The following is an 18,581-nucleotide window of genomic DNA, read 5'->3' on the forward strand; positions in this document are numbered from 1 at the left end:
CGTGCAGTTATGTACACAAGCCTTCGGTCCAGGAAGAGTAGTTGCGCAGGAGGAAACATTGGGAAATGTAGTTTTTGGTGCGCGTTTATTTCCTTCGATTCGACGGAACAGTCTTTTTAAAAACACTACATTCTCCATTAGGCTCTTTGCCATAAGCCGGCGTCTGCTACAGTTGATTGGGAATGTCAAGTTGCATCAACATTTATTAAAAAAGCCATCATCATCGCCCCCTACTCAGAAAGTAAGTATTTATGGCATACTAGAACACTTAATAATAATACTAATAGCTGCTGATCAAACCTTAAAGAAACCAGGTTGAAATACATGTTTACTGTGAGGTGAACTGTAGCTGGTGTTGGGCTAGCAATTCCGGCATGGCTAGCATTAGCTTACGCTGCCCATACATTTACATTAACACCATTCACTCTGTTGTTGCTTATTTATTGGCTAAACGTTGTACAGTGTTAACGTTCTTACATATTAATTAATATGAATACACTGCGTTAACATCACTTCCACACGGTTGTTGTTGTTGTTCCTGAACATCTAGCTCAAAGTTTATATCATTCTCAGCTTTCAGATATAATATTATTAATGTAATAATAATAATTGTAATAATAATAATCATAATCATAGGAATACTAGGAATTGGATCATCTGACGACATAATACGGCAGCAGAGCATGGGATGATGTGATGATGTAAGTTATAAATGGTGGATTATGCAACTGGAGGCTATTAGTGCTTTGCTCAAGGGTATAGGCTACTTGGTTCTAGCACATCTTCACATGTGACAACATGAGCAGTCTGCTTATCAGGTAATCAAGGAGTCACATTAAAAGGGTTCATTTTTTGTTACATTCACACTTTTTCATTTTACTGTGGTGGTTCTACTATAGCTCCAGAAACTATTGCACTCTGTTATTACTATGGGGTAATAGGGCTGTCACCATTACAAATTAAAGTTGACGATTCATTGTCACTCAAATAATTGCGATTAACGATTTAACTGTGTTTGGCATTGAACATTGGAACATATGAATAAATTGTAATTTCTGTTTGCCTTTTAGGCTTCGTAATACAAAATGGCACAGGGCAGATAGGACAAATAACTTAAATATACAAAGAAATGTTCGACATTTAATAATTGTGTACATGTAAAAATAGCAATAGCTGATCCAAGCTTACAACGCGTCATGAAGTGACGCGTTGTAAGCTTGCAGATCTGCTATTTCTGCTTTTTTATTTTTGAAAATGTGTTTTTCAACATGGATTATGCAAAAACTATTGCGATCATCTCAAATAATTAGACGATTATGTAATAATTGTGACAGGCCTATGGGGTAAGCAGTATAGCTTATTGGTACTGTAGATACTTTATTGTTCCTGGAGAAAATTCCAGAAGTATTAATAGTAGTAGTAGTAGTAGTAGTAGTAGTAGTAGTAGTAGTAGTAGTAGTAGTAAGATGATGATGGTGTTGGTAGTCATAGTAAACCACGTTTGTAAATACCACCAGGCATATAAAAATGTGTCTCTTACTTTCAGCACAGCAATGAGGCATCTTTGGACCAAGGCTAGCGTTTTAGGTTCCTTATCAGCATCCATGGCATTTGGTTCACTACTGTGGACACAGAAGAATCCTGAACAAGATGAGATGGCCTCCGGTGGGTGTCCTGTCCACACAAATGCCTACTCCCCCTATGAACTCAAACTGGTCCAAGTCCTGTTCCGACACGGGGCCAGAACACCGCTGAAATCCATACCCGACGTGATGGAGGTGAGGCTCGCTGGTTGACAAGGAGACCTGTAGCAGGACTAGGATGGCATTAATTCATTAAATCAAATGATATCATTCATTCTCATGTGTCTTGTCATCAAAGGCCCAGTGGGTGCCGACCCTCCTGGAGCCTCCAGTACACACTCAGATCAAGTACGTGGTGACAGACCTGCAAGGAGGCCCCCAGCCACCAGCTCCTGTAGAAGACAGCTACCGCAGCAACACACTCACTGTAAGTAGGTGTGGGTTGTGTGAGTAGGTATTAATCCATTAAGACTGGGAACGCATACTGTGTCATTTTCGATGTTTAGCTATAACCATTATTTTATACTTTGGGCTATTCAAAAATAGCAGATATACAAGCCGCGACCCCCATCTCAAAATATTTTGCTCTAGGGACCCCCACCAGAAGCAAAAATTTGAGATACAAATGTTCGCTTTAAATATATATATATATATATATATATATATATATATATATTCAAAAGATTTGCACACATTTTCACGATTTTTCAGAAATAGCAGATCTACAAGCTCATAGCGCGGCACTCGGTGCCGTGCTATGAGCCTGTATATCTGCTATTTTTGAATAGCCAAAGAAATCTAAAATGACACAGATGCTTTCCCCGATTGAATGGGTTAAGGTCTGATTATACTTTGCGCATCCGTGTAGCCGCGAGGGTCCATGGACACGACGTGGTACTGGACAAACTACAATTTGGTGTCTGCAGAATTGCATGCATTCAAGGGTAGAACGACACAGGCTGCAAGTCAATAAACACGAGGCATAATCTGACCATAATGACCAGCTTCTTCCAGACAACTGGCGTATGGACGTAATGGATTTGTGCCATGTCAAGAGGCCATTCTGAGAAGTGGTCTACTGTCCTAGTTTCACTATATCTTGTGTCAATTACTAATTTGCATTCCTGTTATACTCCCAAGACCTCAGTGCTAATATATTCCTTCAGAAAAGCTTCAAGGAGTCTTTTTTTTTTAGCTTTTTATTCTATTCTGCTTGCATACCTTTTAATTAAACCTGCCAATCAACATCACTTGAATGTCAAGTCCTTTTCTCGTCAAAGAATATAATGCAGCCAGTAGTGACAGAACTCCTCAACCTCTCCTCAAGCAGAGCATCCATTCATCGTACTTAAGTTGTCGGCACATACAGTAAGTTTATGCGTGGTCACAACATCCGGGAGGTATGCAGATATCTATGCGGACATGAGCTGGTGACAAAATGTACATCATGCAGACCCTCATGGCTAAAATGCAGACGTGGAAAGACATGGCCTGCTCTTAAAACACACTGTGATGCAATCATGCTAAAAAGCGAACGTTCCGGGCCGGCAGATATTGCGCTAAAGCCTATCTCAAAATATGTAGAGATAGAATTTGTAACATATCAAAACACAGTGGGAAAACACTAGTATGGTAAATAAACATTTAAATGTTCTATTTGTTAAGAACTGCTCTAGAAATAAATGTGTAAAGCTTGAAGGTAATAATTGCACATTACATAACATAATAAATGTGCAGAGAGAGAGGCTGTGTGGACCTTCCCACAACATGTACTTACTTGTGCTATATAAGCCTGATTTATACTAACGTTGCACGCTGGTGTCGCGTACTGAAAAAAGCAGATCTACAGTACATCACGCTGCGATGTGTTGTAGATCGGCTATTTTTAATGCGCGACACCAGTGCACAACTAAGCATAAATCTGGCTTTTGCATAACTGATCACTGATCCAAATTGTCATCCTTGCAGGGTGGCACATTCCCTGGTCAGCTAACTGCAGTGGGCATGCAGCAGCTTTATGATTTGGGGAGAAGGCTGAAGAGGCGATACATTGAGGAAACTCCGTTCCTTAGCCCCACCTTTAGCCCAGAAGAAGTCTAGTAAGAATGCGTGTATCGTAACATTTAGCAACGTGCAATGACTTTTTCTTCATCATACTACTTTGATACATTGGGATTGTGGGTAAAGTGCAGAAGATATCGTCCTGAATGTGTTCTACTATTCAAGTCAAGTTGGCTGCCTTCCATGACCTACTTTTCTTTCTCCTTCTAGTGTGCGCTCCACTAACATTGTGAGAACCATTGAATCTGCCAAATGTCTGGTAGCAGGTCTGTTCGAGCAGAAACAGAATGGTAGGATAAAAGTCCATAATGTACATCATACCCTCTACATGATTGAGGCTCTCTCCTCCTGTCCTGATGTCTGATATTCTCTCTGTTCTCCCTCCACCTGAAGAAGTTGTTCCCATAGTAACAACAGAGGCAACAGCTGAAATCCTCTACCCTAACTACCATGGATGCAAACTACTCAAACTCCTAGGAGGGTAAGCAGAATTTAATACACACAGAACTACTGCAATCACAGCCAGAATATCTAATGCCCTAACCAAACAAAGATGTTGTGCAAAATGTATTAGTGCTGTTAAAATGACTGATGGTTTATCATTGCCTATCCTCTCTAACTCTAAGTGTGTGTGTGTGTGTGTGTGTGTGTGTGTGTGTGTGTGTGTGTGTGTGTGTGTGTGTGTGTGTGTGTGTGTGTGTGTGTGTGTGTGTGTGTGTGTGTGTGTGTGTGTGTGTGTGTGTGTGTGTGTGTGTGTGTGTGTGTGTGTGTGTGTGTGTGTGTGTGTGTGTGTGTGCGCGTGCGTGTGTGTACGTGTACATGTGCGTGTGTATGTGTTCTCTGTGCAGTCACCGCTGGGCAGAATCCTCCACTCTACCGGACATTGCGGCCGACCTGCAGAATATCCAAGGTGCACTGGGCATTGCCCCTCACCAGCGCATCGACTTCATTCTCATTAGGGATGACTTGGTCGCTAGAGAGGTGATATGATCTTCTTGATACATTTCACTTAACTTAGGCCCGGCCAGATGAAGTAATATTGTGCGCTAAGAGGTAGGGCTGCACGATTATGGCCAAAATAATAATTCCGATTATTTTGATCAATATTGAGACCTCGATTATTCCGCACGATTAAGATATGACAAATTTTCCTGTGACAAATTAGTGACAGTGATAGTTGAATGATAGTTGATGTTGTTATTGCACTGTCACATAAACATAAGACTGCTTTCACATTCATTTTGTAGTACTACCTTTTGAATGACTTTTTTTTTTACATTTTTGAATCAAAATTCTTTAGTTCCAGTAGGTGAATAAGGAGTTCCTCCTTATTCACCTACTGTAAATTCTGTGCATCTCAGAATGAATACCACACTAAATTAAATCAACAGAGCACTGCTTTCGCTTTTATATTGTGCCACATTCCTGCTAATTAACACATCTTTGCAGACTTAAATAGGCATACTGTTTGTATTTACATCTCCAAGTGCATCTCCAATAAGCAAAATATAAAGTCTTTCACTCCATTCATTGTACCTTCGTGGTGGGGGTGAATAAAACTATTGAACCTCACTAGTTATGGCGGTGATCCGACCATTTTAACTGATTGTATTCGTTGTATGACGGTGTCGTGCGCCGAAAATAGATGATCTACGAGCTCACAGTGTGTCGCTTGTAGATCTGTTCATTTTGGTGCGCAACACCGCCATTCAATGAAGTTTAAATACATGTAAGCATTAGCCAGAGAGAGACAGCAGAGTGAACGGATGGAAAACAGCACAGCTTCCAGTCAGTCCTTCCGCATTCACGTTGATGAATACTAACACATTACTATGAATGTGTACGGGAATCTTCCACATTCTAAGTCCTAAACATGCGGGAATCAATTAAGTAATCCCCGCAATCGAATCTCCTCCACTTCCAGGAGCTCAACTTAGGGAGCACTTGACTAGCAGTGAAGTGTTGGGTAACCGAAACGCTCGCCCCAGCGTGTTGGCGTTCTTGTAGCCTATTCAAGCGTTCTATGCGCACCGTGAAGCACACATTAAAAATGGCAATAATCGCACCATTGTGTTAAATTAATTGTGGGAAGCCAAAATCGTGATCCCGATTAAAATTCGATTAATTGTGCAGCCCTACTAAGAGGTTAATCACTTACGGTCAAGCTCTGCAAGATGTTTCAGATGAACTGTGTGTTTCAAAAGCCAAGTACCGTGTTCAGTCATTTCTGACATTACTGCATCTGACCGTATCAACAGACACATGGCCTGCCTTTCCCTCCAGTATTGGATACATGGAGGAACACAGTGGAACAGAGGGCAGTGGACATGATCTGCCACATCTACGAACCCAGCAAGAGGTTAGAGTGTTACAGGCAGGGGAGATGGGGCTCTTCAAATGGGCAGACTCAAGGGTTATCAGTAACCCTACTCCTACAGATCACAATGATAGCCAACCGCTTCACCATATTGGATTTCTGCAAAACTGTTTCTCATTCTGTTTGTGTATGGTTTGTTTCAGGGAAAGCTTGCAGCTATGTGTGGGACCACTCCTGCACACAATGATGGGCAACATTGAGGAGACACTACAGGGCACCTCATCAGAGCCAAACAGGTTAGAGAACCAAGTCTCAGAGAGACAACAAATGAACTGATCATAATGAAAATCAGTCATTGAATTGAGTAATCAGCTTTATGCATAGTCTTTCAAGCCAGACAACAATTCCACAATCTTCTATGACTAACTAACTATGAAAATATGTCTACAATTGTTTTAGTTGTCAAAAATGTCAAATAATCATTTCAGCCCTACAGAGAACGCACACTGTGTTAATCAGTTATTTTCCTGTTTCCTCACCCAGGAAACTGTTCTTGTATTCTGCACATGATACGACTCTGATGCCCTGTCTAATGGCTATGGGGATTTTTGACAAGAGATGGCCACCATATGGTGCCGATATCACCGTTGAGCTACACCAGCACCGGCAGACAAAAGAGGCCTTCGTCAAAGTGTCCTACATCGGCCAGGTAAGAATGAGATTGCACTTGCAGTCGCAACATACACAGAAATATCCTCTTTGTTAATTTAACTATGTGTACAAATGTAACGGGTCCATTTGGTTACATATGTACACTCTTTTAGTTACAAATGGATAAATTAACAAGAGTATTTAATAGGGTGACATGCCCAATTTTGTCCTTCCTGCAGATAATGGTCTGTACTGTCTTTGTCTCTGTAGGACCAGCTGCTACCAGGTTGTAGTGGAGTCTACTGCCCCCTGCAGGAGTTCAAACAGGCCCTCTCAGCCTACTCCCTGAACTCTGAACTTTACCAGACACTTTGCAACAGCACAGAGGGCCTCACTCAACCCTGATCCCTTCACCTCCAAACACAGCTCTGCCCATGGCACGCACCGTCTATTATAAGCCGCCATTATAGTTTACGTGCTCTTTCTCTCCATCCAGCAAAATGTGTCAGTGATCATACCTCAATGTCAAAACGCACAAGAGGCCTCTTTCTTGGGCACACAAGTCCTGGAACCCAGTCCATTTGAGAGGAATCTGAATTATACTGTTTTTGTTCAATTTAATCACCACCAAGATAGTTGGTGCATTGTTAATCAACCAAATTATACATTGGGTAGAGTTGGTTTTACCAAGATATCTTCATAGCAAATCAGTTTGGTTTCATGGCCAAGTCCAATGACTACAGCTCAATTCATTATCTGTTCAAAAGGAACATCTTACATGTTTCTTTTTCCAATTTAAGAATGCTGCCGACCACTGACAGAAATAACCCCATGATTTACAGAGGGGTGGCATCATCATCTACATACATTTAAAATATTGTAACACAAGACAATTCAATCGTCCCGTCACACCAGTCATGAGTTAAACTGTACAAAATGTTCATAAACAGAGTACCAAATGTGTAATATACTAGTAAATGTCTTTTCATAATCATTTATAGAACCTTTACAAAGGGAATTTCTCTATGCCTTGTGAGTGAACTGTTGGTGCCTTCTTTTGGGGATTCAATATAAGCATGCATAGTGTGGCAAAATATCAGGAGTTCTAGTTTTCAGTGTGTTTTGGATTGGTGAGGAGAAATAAATATTAGTTGTCAATGTTCTGTCCCTTTCTATTGACAGGTGAAAATCTGTCACCCATTTTTAACCATATCTTTATGTCATTGGTCCTCACTAATGCTCATAAGATGGAGATGGCACAATTTCCATCTACACACTGCATCTCATTGGTGGGCTGCGGAAAGTTTAGGAAGCTGCCCAACAATGACATCGATGGGGATGCCAAGCGAATAGAAACTACTACAGCCTTTCTCTTCCTTGAAAGTTAGCGTGCTGAACTAAAAGCCATTGTTGTTACATTCATTAAAAAAACATGTTTTAAGTCTTGTTTGAAATGACCAAACCTACCTACCGATGATGTCACTGGTAGGCAGTTTTCTGAACGGTCCGCAGGCCTCCTCAGACGCTGAATAGACAGAAATAGTGCCATATTATAAAGAGTATTTGTGACTAGTGAGGACCAATTGTATGAAGACAGGTTGAGTATGCTTTCTTTCCGTTTGGTTTAGCTCTTTTGTTGAATTCTGGTGAACTTGGGAAATCCTATTCCTGCTGGTACTTGGGAGTTGAATGATGGAAGTAAATGTGTCAGTCTCTGCTATTTTTCCATTTGTAACCGAGTATACAAATAACTATATGGACCCTTGCAACTTGCTATAGTCTAACGGGTTCATATGGTCACATTTGTACTCAAGTTAAATTTTACTGTAGCTGGTTTGACATGCAGAACGAAAGACAGCATATGGACCACACAGCTTCAAACATGAATAGCCAAGAGCCACACACACACACACACAGCACTGACAACATGTATATACCAAAACAATATCTTTTATTTGTTGTCCATCACCACAGCCCTGGTAGGCTAAACTGCACCAAAGCCAATGGAGAAACACATGACAAGCTTATACAATAGAGAAAAGAGAGGAAGTCAACTGGATGGTACGCAGTAAATGTTTACATTTCTGTGTCTCACTGTGGACACCTGACCTGCCTTACTAATGTTAACCAGATCTAACTAGCTCTAGCTCTATAATACCAGACATACCTGCTGTGGCATTCAGCCAATCCTGTCCCATTCTGCTGACCACCTTTGGGGGATTATTGCTGTGGGAATGATTATTACCCAGAGTCAACAAGAGAAACAAAAAAAACAGAAACACAACAGGAACAAGAAGCAGAACAACACACATAGCACATACGTATCTGGGTATAGCGGTATATTATTCACGCTGGCAAAAGTTGAGTCCTGACAGCTTCGGAGCACTCGGACAAATCGCACCCACACAGTACAATCCTCAGCGATCATTTAAAGACTTAACTTTTTTTGCCAATTAACACTGAAGGATTTATCTAAAATGAACTTTAAATGATCTTTGTGCTGCAGAGCTTTCAGGAGACTCATGCTTTTAAGTGTTGTTCTCAATGGTAAAATGGAGAAAGAAGACGCTTTCGGCAGACGGTCCATGTTTGTGCTTTTTTAATAATACTATTATCTTAATGAGGTCATAGTTTGGTTTGTTATACACTGGAGTTACAAAGGAAATTAAAATAGACTAAAATTCGAATAGCCCACCAATGGTAAACAGTACAGTATTTTTAGGGGGCATTCCTCCCCCAATGAAAGTTGGGTTAAGAGGAGCTGAGAGGTCACTGATAGAATGCCTATACATACATACATACATACATTCCACACACACAGTCTTTCTGTTACACACGCACACACGCTCACTCACCCACACAGGTATATACTGTACAGAAACAGTCAAAACAATGGAGCGAGAGACAAGATGGAGTTCCACTAAAGTCTTCACAAAGCACAAATTGTCTTTTTATTCCTTTCTCTTGTTCCTTTCATGACAAATTTGATTTTTTTTGTTTTTGTTTTTTGAAAAAAGTAGACATATACTGTAGCATCTCCACGCTGACTTTTAGTTCGGTTGATTCCTCTTTGATGTTGTAGTCATCTTTATAGTCAGATAATCAAAAAAAAACACAAGGAACAGTTTTGCGAAACTGATGCACAACAATCCCATACATTCTGAAGTTTATGAGTCAAAATGAAATGTTCTTGTGGCAAAAGTACTCCACTCTGGGCCTGTCCAAGTCTCCATTGGAATAGATCCCACAGGACATTACTGGGTCACCGGTTTTGCTTTGCACGTTTCATTTCCGGGTACATCCTGTCTCTTATGTTGTACTTCCTTTATTTGAGTCCATTTAAATTGTCGCACAATGTCCACACCGCGTGATCCGCGCCACCCAGCCATGTGTATCGTCATGAGAACATTCTAGATACAAGGTTTGTGTTGGATTAGAACATTCCAGGGCCCGGGCTGAACCCCATGTCCATGTCCATGCCACGTGGCCTCATTTGACCCCCCATCATCATCGTCTGCTGTGGGGGGCCACCCATGCCCTGCAGCGACATCATCATGTTAGGTGAACCTCCGGGGCCGGGGTGGGCCATTTGTCTCCCCTGCATCATCCCTCCCGGCCCCCCAGGTGACATCATCCGGTGCTGGGGTCCCATCATGCCTTGGCCCATGAATCCTGGTGGCCGCATGGAATTGTGCCCGGGGTTTCCCATGGGCATGTCTTGGGGGCCCATTCCCCCACCGGGACCTCCCGGCATTCCCCCCATCCCCTGCATGGGCATACCCATCCTGGGGGGCCCATCGCCCATCATGCCCTGCATGGAGAAACCAGAGGGGTGTGGCGGTTTTCCCCCAGGGTTGTCTCCTCCCCCTCGGGGGAAGTAGGACAGAGTCTGGCTGGGCTTCTCTGATGGGATTATTCTGGAAAGGTCAAACTCAGGAATACCGGATGCTCCAGGCCGCATCACCTCATGTAGGTCTGCGTCACTGAAGCCGCCCTGCATGCTGTTGAACTCCGGCCCACCAGAGGGGTTGGGCTTGCACATGCCCCCATCACCCCCACCGTGGGGCATGTTTCCCATCCGGCCCCCCATGGGCCCTCCTTCTCCCTGGAAGCCCATGGGATGTCCAGGGAAGCCTTGGGGACCGGGACCATTGTGAGGAGAGAAGGGGCCTTGTTGGGGATGGGATGGGGACTGTGTAAGGGGATAGCCCTGGCCTCGGTGAGGATAGCCCATGCGTCCCTGGGACATCATCTGAGGGTTTGCCATCCCCGGGTCTTGGTTGGGGCCGGGCATCATCATGCCATGCGGCATCATGCCTGGACCCATGTTTGGGGCATTAGGAGACGGCATCTGAGGGGGCATGCCGTGGGAGAGGGGCTGTGAACCCATGGGAGTCATGCCCAGTGGGCTGAGGGCAGGCATGGGACCAGCGTTGCCAGGTCCCATCATACGTGGATTGCCTGGGTGGTGGTTCATTCCCATACCTGCAGGTGGGAACACAAAGAAGAAAAAGGTGATTGATATTCACTTCAAAGAACACCACAGTTGGGCTTTGTTTATCTGAATGATGCAAACATGGCTATGAAAAGATCAAAAGGAGAATAGTATGAATACACCCCTAGGTCGCTCCAGATGAAAACATCAACATAGACGCCAATAGCCCACTCACCATTGTTGTTCATGGAAGGCAGGTTGGGGGAGCGTGCTGGGGGCGAGTCATCATCAGAACTGGCCACGGTTTTTATGGCATCATGGTAGAGTGGGGTGGAGCTGGGCATGGCAAACTTGGACATGCGTGACATCATGATGGAGAGGGGGTTCTGGGATAGCGTTGGCTCAGGGGGGATGGTGTACGGGCTGCCGGACGGGACGTTGCCTGGGTGGGACATGTTGCCAGACGGAGCCCCTGATGAGGGAGGGGCAGAGGGAGGGCCGTTGCCACCTGGAGGAGGCAGGACAGAGAAACATGAGCTATGACATCCAACACAAACTCAACATTTCTCTTTTAAATGAAACTCCTTGTCTGAAAGGTCCACATTGTGTGGCAATACTAGAAAAAGGCAGTGTATTTTCACATGCATGCATGGTAGTGAATGGAATCAATTACCGCAGCAAACTACACCACACTGCTTTTGAATTAAACTGCATTACCACAAGGGGGTGCCACTGGTCTACAATGTATTTTTTTCACAGACATGTTCCCCTGAATGAGTGATACATTTGATTAATGAAGGACTTCTCTATAATTTCACAGGGTAAGTCATCATGAGATAGGCTGGGATAATTGATTGTGCCATAACTAACCATTGAGAATGTCACTGAAACATTATTCAACCGTAACCTGGGTCTACACACTGAAACATCAATGGTATAGCATACTATAAACTAAATAGATTTTCTAAAATGCACCAAAATAAAGATAAGAAATTCAAGAAAGTGGGGGCGCCCGCTGGCCTAGTGGTCCAGGCGCATACCACATATAGGCCTCTAATGCCTCTCTAAGCTAATGATCCCGAAGACCTTTGCTGCGTGTCACTCCCCATCTCTCTCCCTGTTTCCTGTCTATGTTCACTGTAATACTATCAATACTATCAATAAAGGCAGAAAAGACCCCAAAAATATCACCAAAAAAATAAAATAAAGAGTAGCAAATAATGTACAGCAACAAAAAGTGTACCTTGCTCCATGTTGCCCATCATATTTGGCGAGGTGATACTGAGGGGTGGCTTACCACCCTGAGGTGGAACACCAGGACTTTGCATGGGTGGTTTTGGAGACGAGGCCCATCCTGGAGAAGGGTTAGGAAGAGAAGGAGACCTCATGTGAACTGGGGAGGCGCCTGCAGAACCCATCATTGAGTGGGGGGACTTCATTGGCCCTGAAGTAGGAGGAGCCGGTTGGGCGTTGGGGCCTGTGGGTCCGGTGAGCATGCCAGCTAGCTGGGAAGGGGTCTGAGGGGACTTGAGATTACCAGAAGGGGAGCCCATCATGGGAGACTGCACCTGCCTCAGAGGTGGTGATTTGAGTGGGTTAACGCTGGGAGAGTTGCCTCCACCTGCCTGGACATTCAGATCTGCTGGTTTGCGGCCTCTCTGTCCTTGTGAAGGGCCAGAAGCAGGGGGGAGGTGGTTAAGACGGCCATTACCTCCTGTGGGAGTAGATCGGTGTTCTGGGCCAAACGCTGGATCCCCATGTGGACCCCTCATTCCTCCAGGGCCCCCAGGGAAGGGCCGTCCAGGACCCATAGGGAAGTCTCCGGGCTGGCCCTGCTCAGGGAAGGGAGGCCCCTGCATAGGCCTGCCCTGGGGCCCCATGCTCTCCATTGGAGGTCCCCCTCCTTGCCTCATTCTCATTATTTCATCTGGACTCATATTCATGGGTCCGTCTCGTAGCTTGGAAGGGTGCATGTGGGGGCCAGGCCCAGGCCCCGGCCCCATGCCAAACTCTGGGCCCATTTCTCTGCCCCCCATTCCCTGCAGCCTGGAGGAAGGGCTCATAGGGCCATCGCCGGGCATCCTGGGAAACATGCCCATGCCGTTTCCAGGTTCCATGCCACCTCTTTGGTGGCCCATCATCCTTTGCATATCCATCATCATTCCAGGAGGGAGGCCCTTCTCGCCACCCATTCCCTGGTGGAACATGGCCTCCTGAACAGACTGAGGGTTCGGGAAGCGTTCACCTCGACCCCCTGGACCTGCAAACATGCCACCTGGTCCCCCAGGAAAGCCTCGGCCATCTCCCATCCTCTGGGGCATGTCATCAGGCCAACCCATTCCGGGCCTAGGGGGTCCCTCCATTTCAGGGTTCATCATGCCAGAGAAGCCAGGCATCCTCTGCATGTGTGGGGGCATGCCTCTGGGGCCAGGGCCCATGGCCATGCGCTCCTGGTAGTGCTCCGGTGGGCCTCCTGGTCCGCCCCACATCTCTCCTGGGCCCATCTGATAAGGAGGAGGGGGCCCTCGCATCATGCCCCGTGGACCATGGGGGTGCATCATCATGTCAGGAGGAAGTGGACGATGTTGCATTTCCTGTTTCCTCTTCTTCTCTTCGTAAAACTCCTGCTGCAGCTTCAGCCATGCCACTTGTTCTGGGGTCATCTGGTCACCTTCTCCACAGCCCCCAGGACCTCCCATATGTGGGCCCATTTCATCCTGTGGGAAGGGGGGCATGTCTCTAGGACCGTGCGGAGGACCGAAGGGCGGCCCTTGAGGTCGTGGACCTCCAGGACCGCCTGGTGGCCCAAGACTCTGAGACTGGGCCATCATTGCCTGGAGGGGCCCTTGCTCAGGCCTGCGGGGTCCACCTTCAGGACCTCCGTCGTGGGGTCCTCCATGGGACTGTGGGGGCCCCGGTACTGGGGCATCGCGGTCGTCAGGGAAGAGCATGCGCTGGATGTCTCGTAGAGTCTGGAGGGAGCGCTGACGATGCTCCAGCTGTTCTTGGGAAAGGCCCTCCGTGTTGGCCTCCATGTTCAATAGCTCCTGGGCCAGCTGCTGCTGCTGCTGCTGCTGGGGCGTCAGTCCTGCCCCTCCAGGGCCCCCACCCTGCCCTGCCTCACCTGCCTGCGGAGGGTTGAGGCCTGCCTCGGGTTGGCTGACAGGTGCCTGGTCACCTGGGGCTGTCGCATTACTGGGGCTACTGCCGGGGAGGTTTTTCGTTTCCATGCCCGCTGAGGAGGACCCTTCTTGGGGGAGGACACCAGACTGGGCCCCTTGGTTGGAAGGCTGGGGCGGGGTGGGCTCGGTCATGCCAGGTAAGGACGGCTTGGATCCAGGCTGGTGGTTCTGATCTTGAGGGTGGGACGGGGTCTGCTGGGAGGGCTTGGAGTCATTTCGGAGGGCCGTCGCTGGATTATTCTATAAGAGGGATAAGAGGATTTTAAGTAACGAGATATCCTATTCTTTTGCAAAAGACTGTGCACAGTAGGTCAGAAGGGCGTGTATGTCTTTACCAGGACGAGGTGTGCCTTGTCCTTGCTGTTGGAGATGTTCTTCATGTGGAAGGTGATGATGTTTTCTGTATGGCCCGTTAGAACTGCATCAGCTGCCCTGAGGACAAGAAGTCAGAATGTCAAATATTAGTCACCAGCAGGACAGTGTGTGTGTGTGTGTGTGTGTGTGTGTGTGTGTGTGTGTGTGTGTGTGTGTGTGTGTGTGTGTGTGTGTGTGTGTGTGTGTATCACAGTGAGCCAGAGAATCAGTAGATGGAGGAAATTCCAAGGTCAACAGACTAAACAAACAGTTTCACACACATGTATCCACACTTGTGTGACACACACACCTACCACTTAACATCCACAGCTTTGATCTCTTATTCCCAACAGAGAGGAGTGTTAATATGAGCCAACTGTATTCTCGCACAGTTAAAAATACACATGCTTGTGCACACAAACACACAATGGATTTATATAACTGGAGAGATTTGGGTAGGTGGAGAGAAGCACACACACACAATCAACAGCAACAAACCAGTATTGAACACAACTGCCATTGACGACAGGGATTCAGAGGTACTTAAAGGCCAATTGTGTGTGTGTGTGTGTGTGTGTGTGTGTGTGTGTGTGTGTGTGTGTGTGTGTGTGTGTGTGTGTGTGTGTGTGTGTGTGTGTGTGTGTGTGTGTGTGTGTGTGTGTGTGTGTGTGTGTGTGTATGCTTTGAGATGGCTGTTTAATTATCCTGTATAAATAAAACTCTAAATAATCGAAGTACTTACAAAATGAGCTTTCCTCCAGAGAGAACGCACACACCACAATAAGCCATGAAGCCTCATTTATACTCTGTAGTACAAGATGCGACGTGTTGTTAGCTTGAAAACTGGTTCTTTTTGGCAAGTGACACCATCGCGCAAAGGAGTTGAAAGTAGGGTTTAAAGTAGGGCCGGGCATGTCACTGGCAAAAACGTATATCAAAATCGATATTTAGAACTAATAACCGACTTCTGATTAACCACATCCTTGTACAATGGCAGCATACAAGAATAGCGGAAATAGCGGATGTAGCTTGTAGTAGGCTTGTAGATGGGCTATATGCACTTATTTTTGACATAATTGTTCATTAATTGTAATCGAGGCAAATTGTTTGTCTTGTGTTTTTTGTTTTCTGTATTTGTTTGTCAGTTTGGTTTTCCTTTATGGCACTATAAAAGTGCCAGTTATAAGTTTTAAAAAAAGATCGCTTTGATGGGTCAATGACTGTATGAATGATTATCTGCAGGAAAAATAAATAAATTGTAATCGAGGCATATGTTTGAGAAAATCTGGATATTGATTTGAAGTCATATCGCCCAGCCCTAAAATTAAGCTCAAGTGTCTACCATATTCCATGACCACGGAGGAGTATGACCATGTCGCAGTGATGGAACACTCAAATTCAGGCTAGCGAGGGCGCTTCTCGCACACAACAGTGTGCGAACAGTACTGTAAAAAGTGCTAATCACAGGCTAACGAACAAATGATATTCCAACCCAAACTCCTTAAGGCACACATTTGCCGTGGCTGAGCATCCTTACTTGTTGGCCATCTCTGTTGTGAAGACATAGACAAGTTTTGAGTTTCTTTCTTTCTGGCCGCCAGAAGGTTCCGTCGCCGAGCCTTGGCCTCCCAGTGCATTGTGGGAAGGTGTAGAAGAGCGACTAAGGCCAGCGTTGGAGGTAGGATGAGAGATGGAGTCCTGGGGCTTCACATCGCTGGAGGTGCAGTCTACAGGGAGACGGAAAGGAAGCCATGGTGTTAGGAGGACCCAACAGAGACTTATTGGTAGTGTATTTCTGAGGCTGTCATCAACTATCACACGTCTATGTTCGTTTACATCTACTTGTGCATGTGCATGCAAACACACACACGTGCTCGCATACATATACACAGTGGTGGAAAAAGTACTTGCATATTTTTAAGATATTCTTTGGGGGCTTTTATGCCTTGATTTGGACAGGACAGTAGGCTGACAGGAAATGGGGAGAGATGGGGGGGGAGACATACAGCAAAGGTCGCCGACTCGCCGGGAACGGGAGTCGAACCCGCGACACGCGCGACACGCTGTCAAGCTGGATTACCAGCATATGTGGTATGCGCCTGGACCGCTAGGCCAGCAGACGCCCCAATACTTGCATATTTTACTTAAGTAAAAGTATCAATACTGCAATGAAGATATACTTTGTTATAAGTAGAAGTCCCGTATTCAAAATGTACAAAAGTATCGGCATCAAAATATACTTACCAAAAATAAAAGTACTCATTGTGCAGAATGTCCCATTTCACAATTATCAAAATGTATACAAAGCCTTTAGTGGAGTAAAAAGTATAATATTTGCCTCTGAGATGTAGTGGAGTAGAAGTAAAAGTACAGACAAATGGAAATACTCCAGTAAAGTAAAAGTACCTCAAAATTGCACTTAAGTACAGTACTGCACACACACACAGTTACACTGAACTGAACTTACTGAAGAATCCTTTGTCATCCTCATCACTCTCTCCTCCAGAGCACCAGTCAGCACCACTGTAGGGCTGCCTCCTCTCCGCCACACACATCCTCTTCACCCTGCTATTGTCTGCACACACACAGCAATACACACAAACATTGATTGGTTTCAATTGTGCCAGTGTTTCCAAAAGACGATGAAGTTTTGTCTTCTGAGAGTGAATTGTGTCTTATTCTGCATTTTTCAGGAAAAACAAAAAAAATTGCCTGTGCATATCAGACAAATCTAGTGCAAAAATAACATGCTTGCCAACGCCCCAAAGTTGAGAATTGTATTCATTCTGACACATCAATCACTTAAATGGGTAATCTATCTTCTTCTACTTTGGCACTGAAATGCATCCTGCACAGCTTCCCACGTGTCCTTCCCCCTCATTCGGTCTAAATAAATATTGAACAACATTCAGTTGCTTAGTTTGCAAGTTCACCAAAGCAGAATTATTTGATTCCCATGTGTGCGGGCCACACATTGCATAGTTCTCAGTTTTTACTGAGAGGAGATTGCACATACTTGCTGGCCCTCAAAAGCCAAAACAGGGTAAGACAGGTACGGCTGTCACGATTACAAATTTAAGTTGACGATTAATTGTCACTCAAAGAATTGCGATTAACGATTTAATTGTGTGCTTGGCATTGAATATTGGAACATTATGAAGCCTTTTAGGCTTCGTAATCAAAAATTTGCACAGGGCAGATATGACAAATAACTGAAATATGCAAAGAAATTTACATATTTAATAATTCTATGCATGTAAGAATTGCAGAAATAGGTGATCTACAAGCTTACGACGCGTGGTAAGCTTGTAGAGCCACTTCAGCTTTTTTAATATTTGAAAATGTGTGACAAAATTTCAACATGGAAACGATTATGACGAGTATGAAAACATAATTGCGATTATCTCAAACAATTGTGATTAGACGAGTATGTAATAACTGTGACAGGCCTAAGCATAGGTGGTAATGGTGAGTACAATATGTGCCAGATAGGACACTCACCTTTCTCGTCACTCGTGGGTGTGCCAGTCTCTGGCTGTTCATACGATTCAACAGAAGTGCTCCTTTCCCGCTTGACTTTGACCTTGGAGCCTGGGCCAGAGGTCAGACCCTGGCCATTCTTCAGCCCCATGCCACCTGACACACCCTGAGCCCCTTTGGCGCCCAGAGTCTTGGGGTCACAGGGCGAGGGCTGCGATTGGCTGCCGGCACTCCCTGGCTTCCCCTGATTGGGCAATTTAGAGTCCATCTGGGCAGCGGTGGAAGGAGACATGACTGGAGGAGAGCGTACCATGACCTCCGTCTTGGGCTTAGGGCTGCCAGGTAGGAGGAAAGAGAACAAAACAAGCACAGTTATATATACTTTCCATTTATGGAATGACAAAATAAATAATGCCTTATTAAAAGAGCGCATACATTTATAGTCTTATTTATAAATATACACTGTTATACTAACCGTAGACTTAATTTAAAAAGTGCCATGGACTCAAAGAAAAGCA

The 18,581-nt window shown here is 45.1% G+C and overlaps 2 protein-coding genes across 7 annotated transcripts in view; one reads left to right on the forward strand and one right to left on the reverse strand.

Annotated features, from left to right (window-relative positions):
- Positions 1-117: 117 nt before the first annotated feature.
- LOC311064050 (lysophosphatidic acid phosphatase type 6-like) lies at positions 118-7,770 on the forward strand. 5 transcript variants are annotated; one of them, XM_084083781.1, is made up of 12 exons: positions 128-241; positions 637-701; positions 1,547-1,778; positions 1,882-2,010; positions 3,552-3,682; positions 3,855-3,934; positions 4,041-4,125; positions 4,493-4,625; positions 5,903-6,003; positions 6,165-6,257; positions 6,505-6,670; positions 6,883-7,770. In XM_084083781.1, the coding sequence occupies exons 2-12, from the start codon at positions 697-699 to the stop codon at positions 7,015-7,017; spliced, it is 1,290 nt and encodes a 429-aa protein (XP_083939907.1). In that variant the 5' UTR covers positions 128-241; positions 637-696; the 3' UTR covers positions 7,018-7,770. The 5 variants fall into 5 exon arrangements, with proteins under 5 accessions (XP_083939908.1, XP_083939907.1, XP_083939906.1 ...); XM_084083780.1 differs by having other exon boundaries at positions 129-241; positions 4,038-4,125; XM_084083783.1 differs by having other exon boundaries at positions 129-241; positions 1,552-1,778; positions 4,038-4,125.
- A 797-nt stretch (positions 7,771-8,567) lies between these two features.
- Positions 8,568-18,581, reverse strand: part of bcl9 (BCL9 transcription coactivator) — a 35,099-nt gene continuing 25,085 nt past the window's right edge. For both annotated transcript variants that reach the window (XM_084084949.1, XM_084084948.1), the window contains exons 4-10: positions 18,085-18,398; positions 17,051-17,158; positions 16,121-16,310; positions 14,565-14,661; positions 12,291-14,469; positions 11,283-11,555; positions 8,568-11,097 (exon numbers count right to left, since the gene is read on the reverse strand). In XM_084084949.1, coding sequence (XP_083941075.1) covers positions 10,046-11,097; positions 11,283-11,555; positions 12,291-14,469; positions 14,565-14,661; positions 16,121-16,310; positions 17,051-17,158; positions 18,085-18,398 — 4,213 coding nt within the window. In that variant the 3' untranslated portion in view covers positions 8,568-10,045. The remainder of the gene's footprint in view (positions 11,098-11,282; positions 11,556-12,290; positions 14,470-14,564; positions 14,662-16,120; positions 16,311-17,050; positions 17,159-18,084; positions 18,399-18,581) is intronic.

This window comes from Gymnoscopelus microlampas, assembly GCF_963454915.1.
Source record: "Gymnoscopelus microlampas genome assembly, chromosome: 17".
Lineage (NCBI taxonomy): Eukaryota > Metazoa > Chordata > Actinopteri > Myctophiformes > Myctophidae > Gymnoscopelus > Gymnoscopelus microlampas.

What these genes read in the sequence shown, in the direction of transcription:
- LOC311064050 (XM_084083780.1), top strand. An exon ending in CCATACCCGACGTGATGGAG is followed by an intron (nt 1,779 to 1,881) that starts GTGAGGCTCGCT and finishes TTGTCATCAAAG; the next exon opens with GCCCAGTGGGTGCCGACCCT. An exon ending in CTACTCAAACTCCTAGGAGG is followed by an intron (nt 4,126 to 4,492) that starts GTAAGCAGAATT and finishes TTCTCTGTGCAG; the next exon opens with TCACCGCTGGGCAGAATCCT.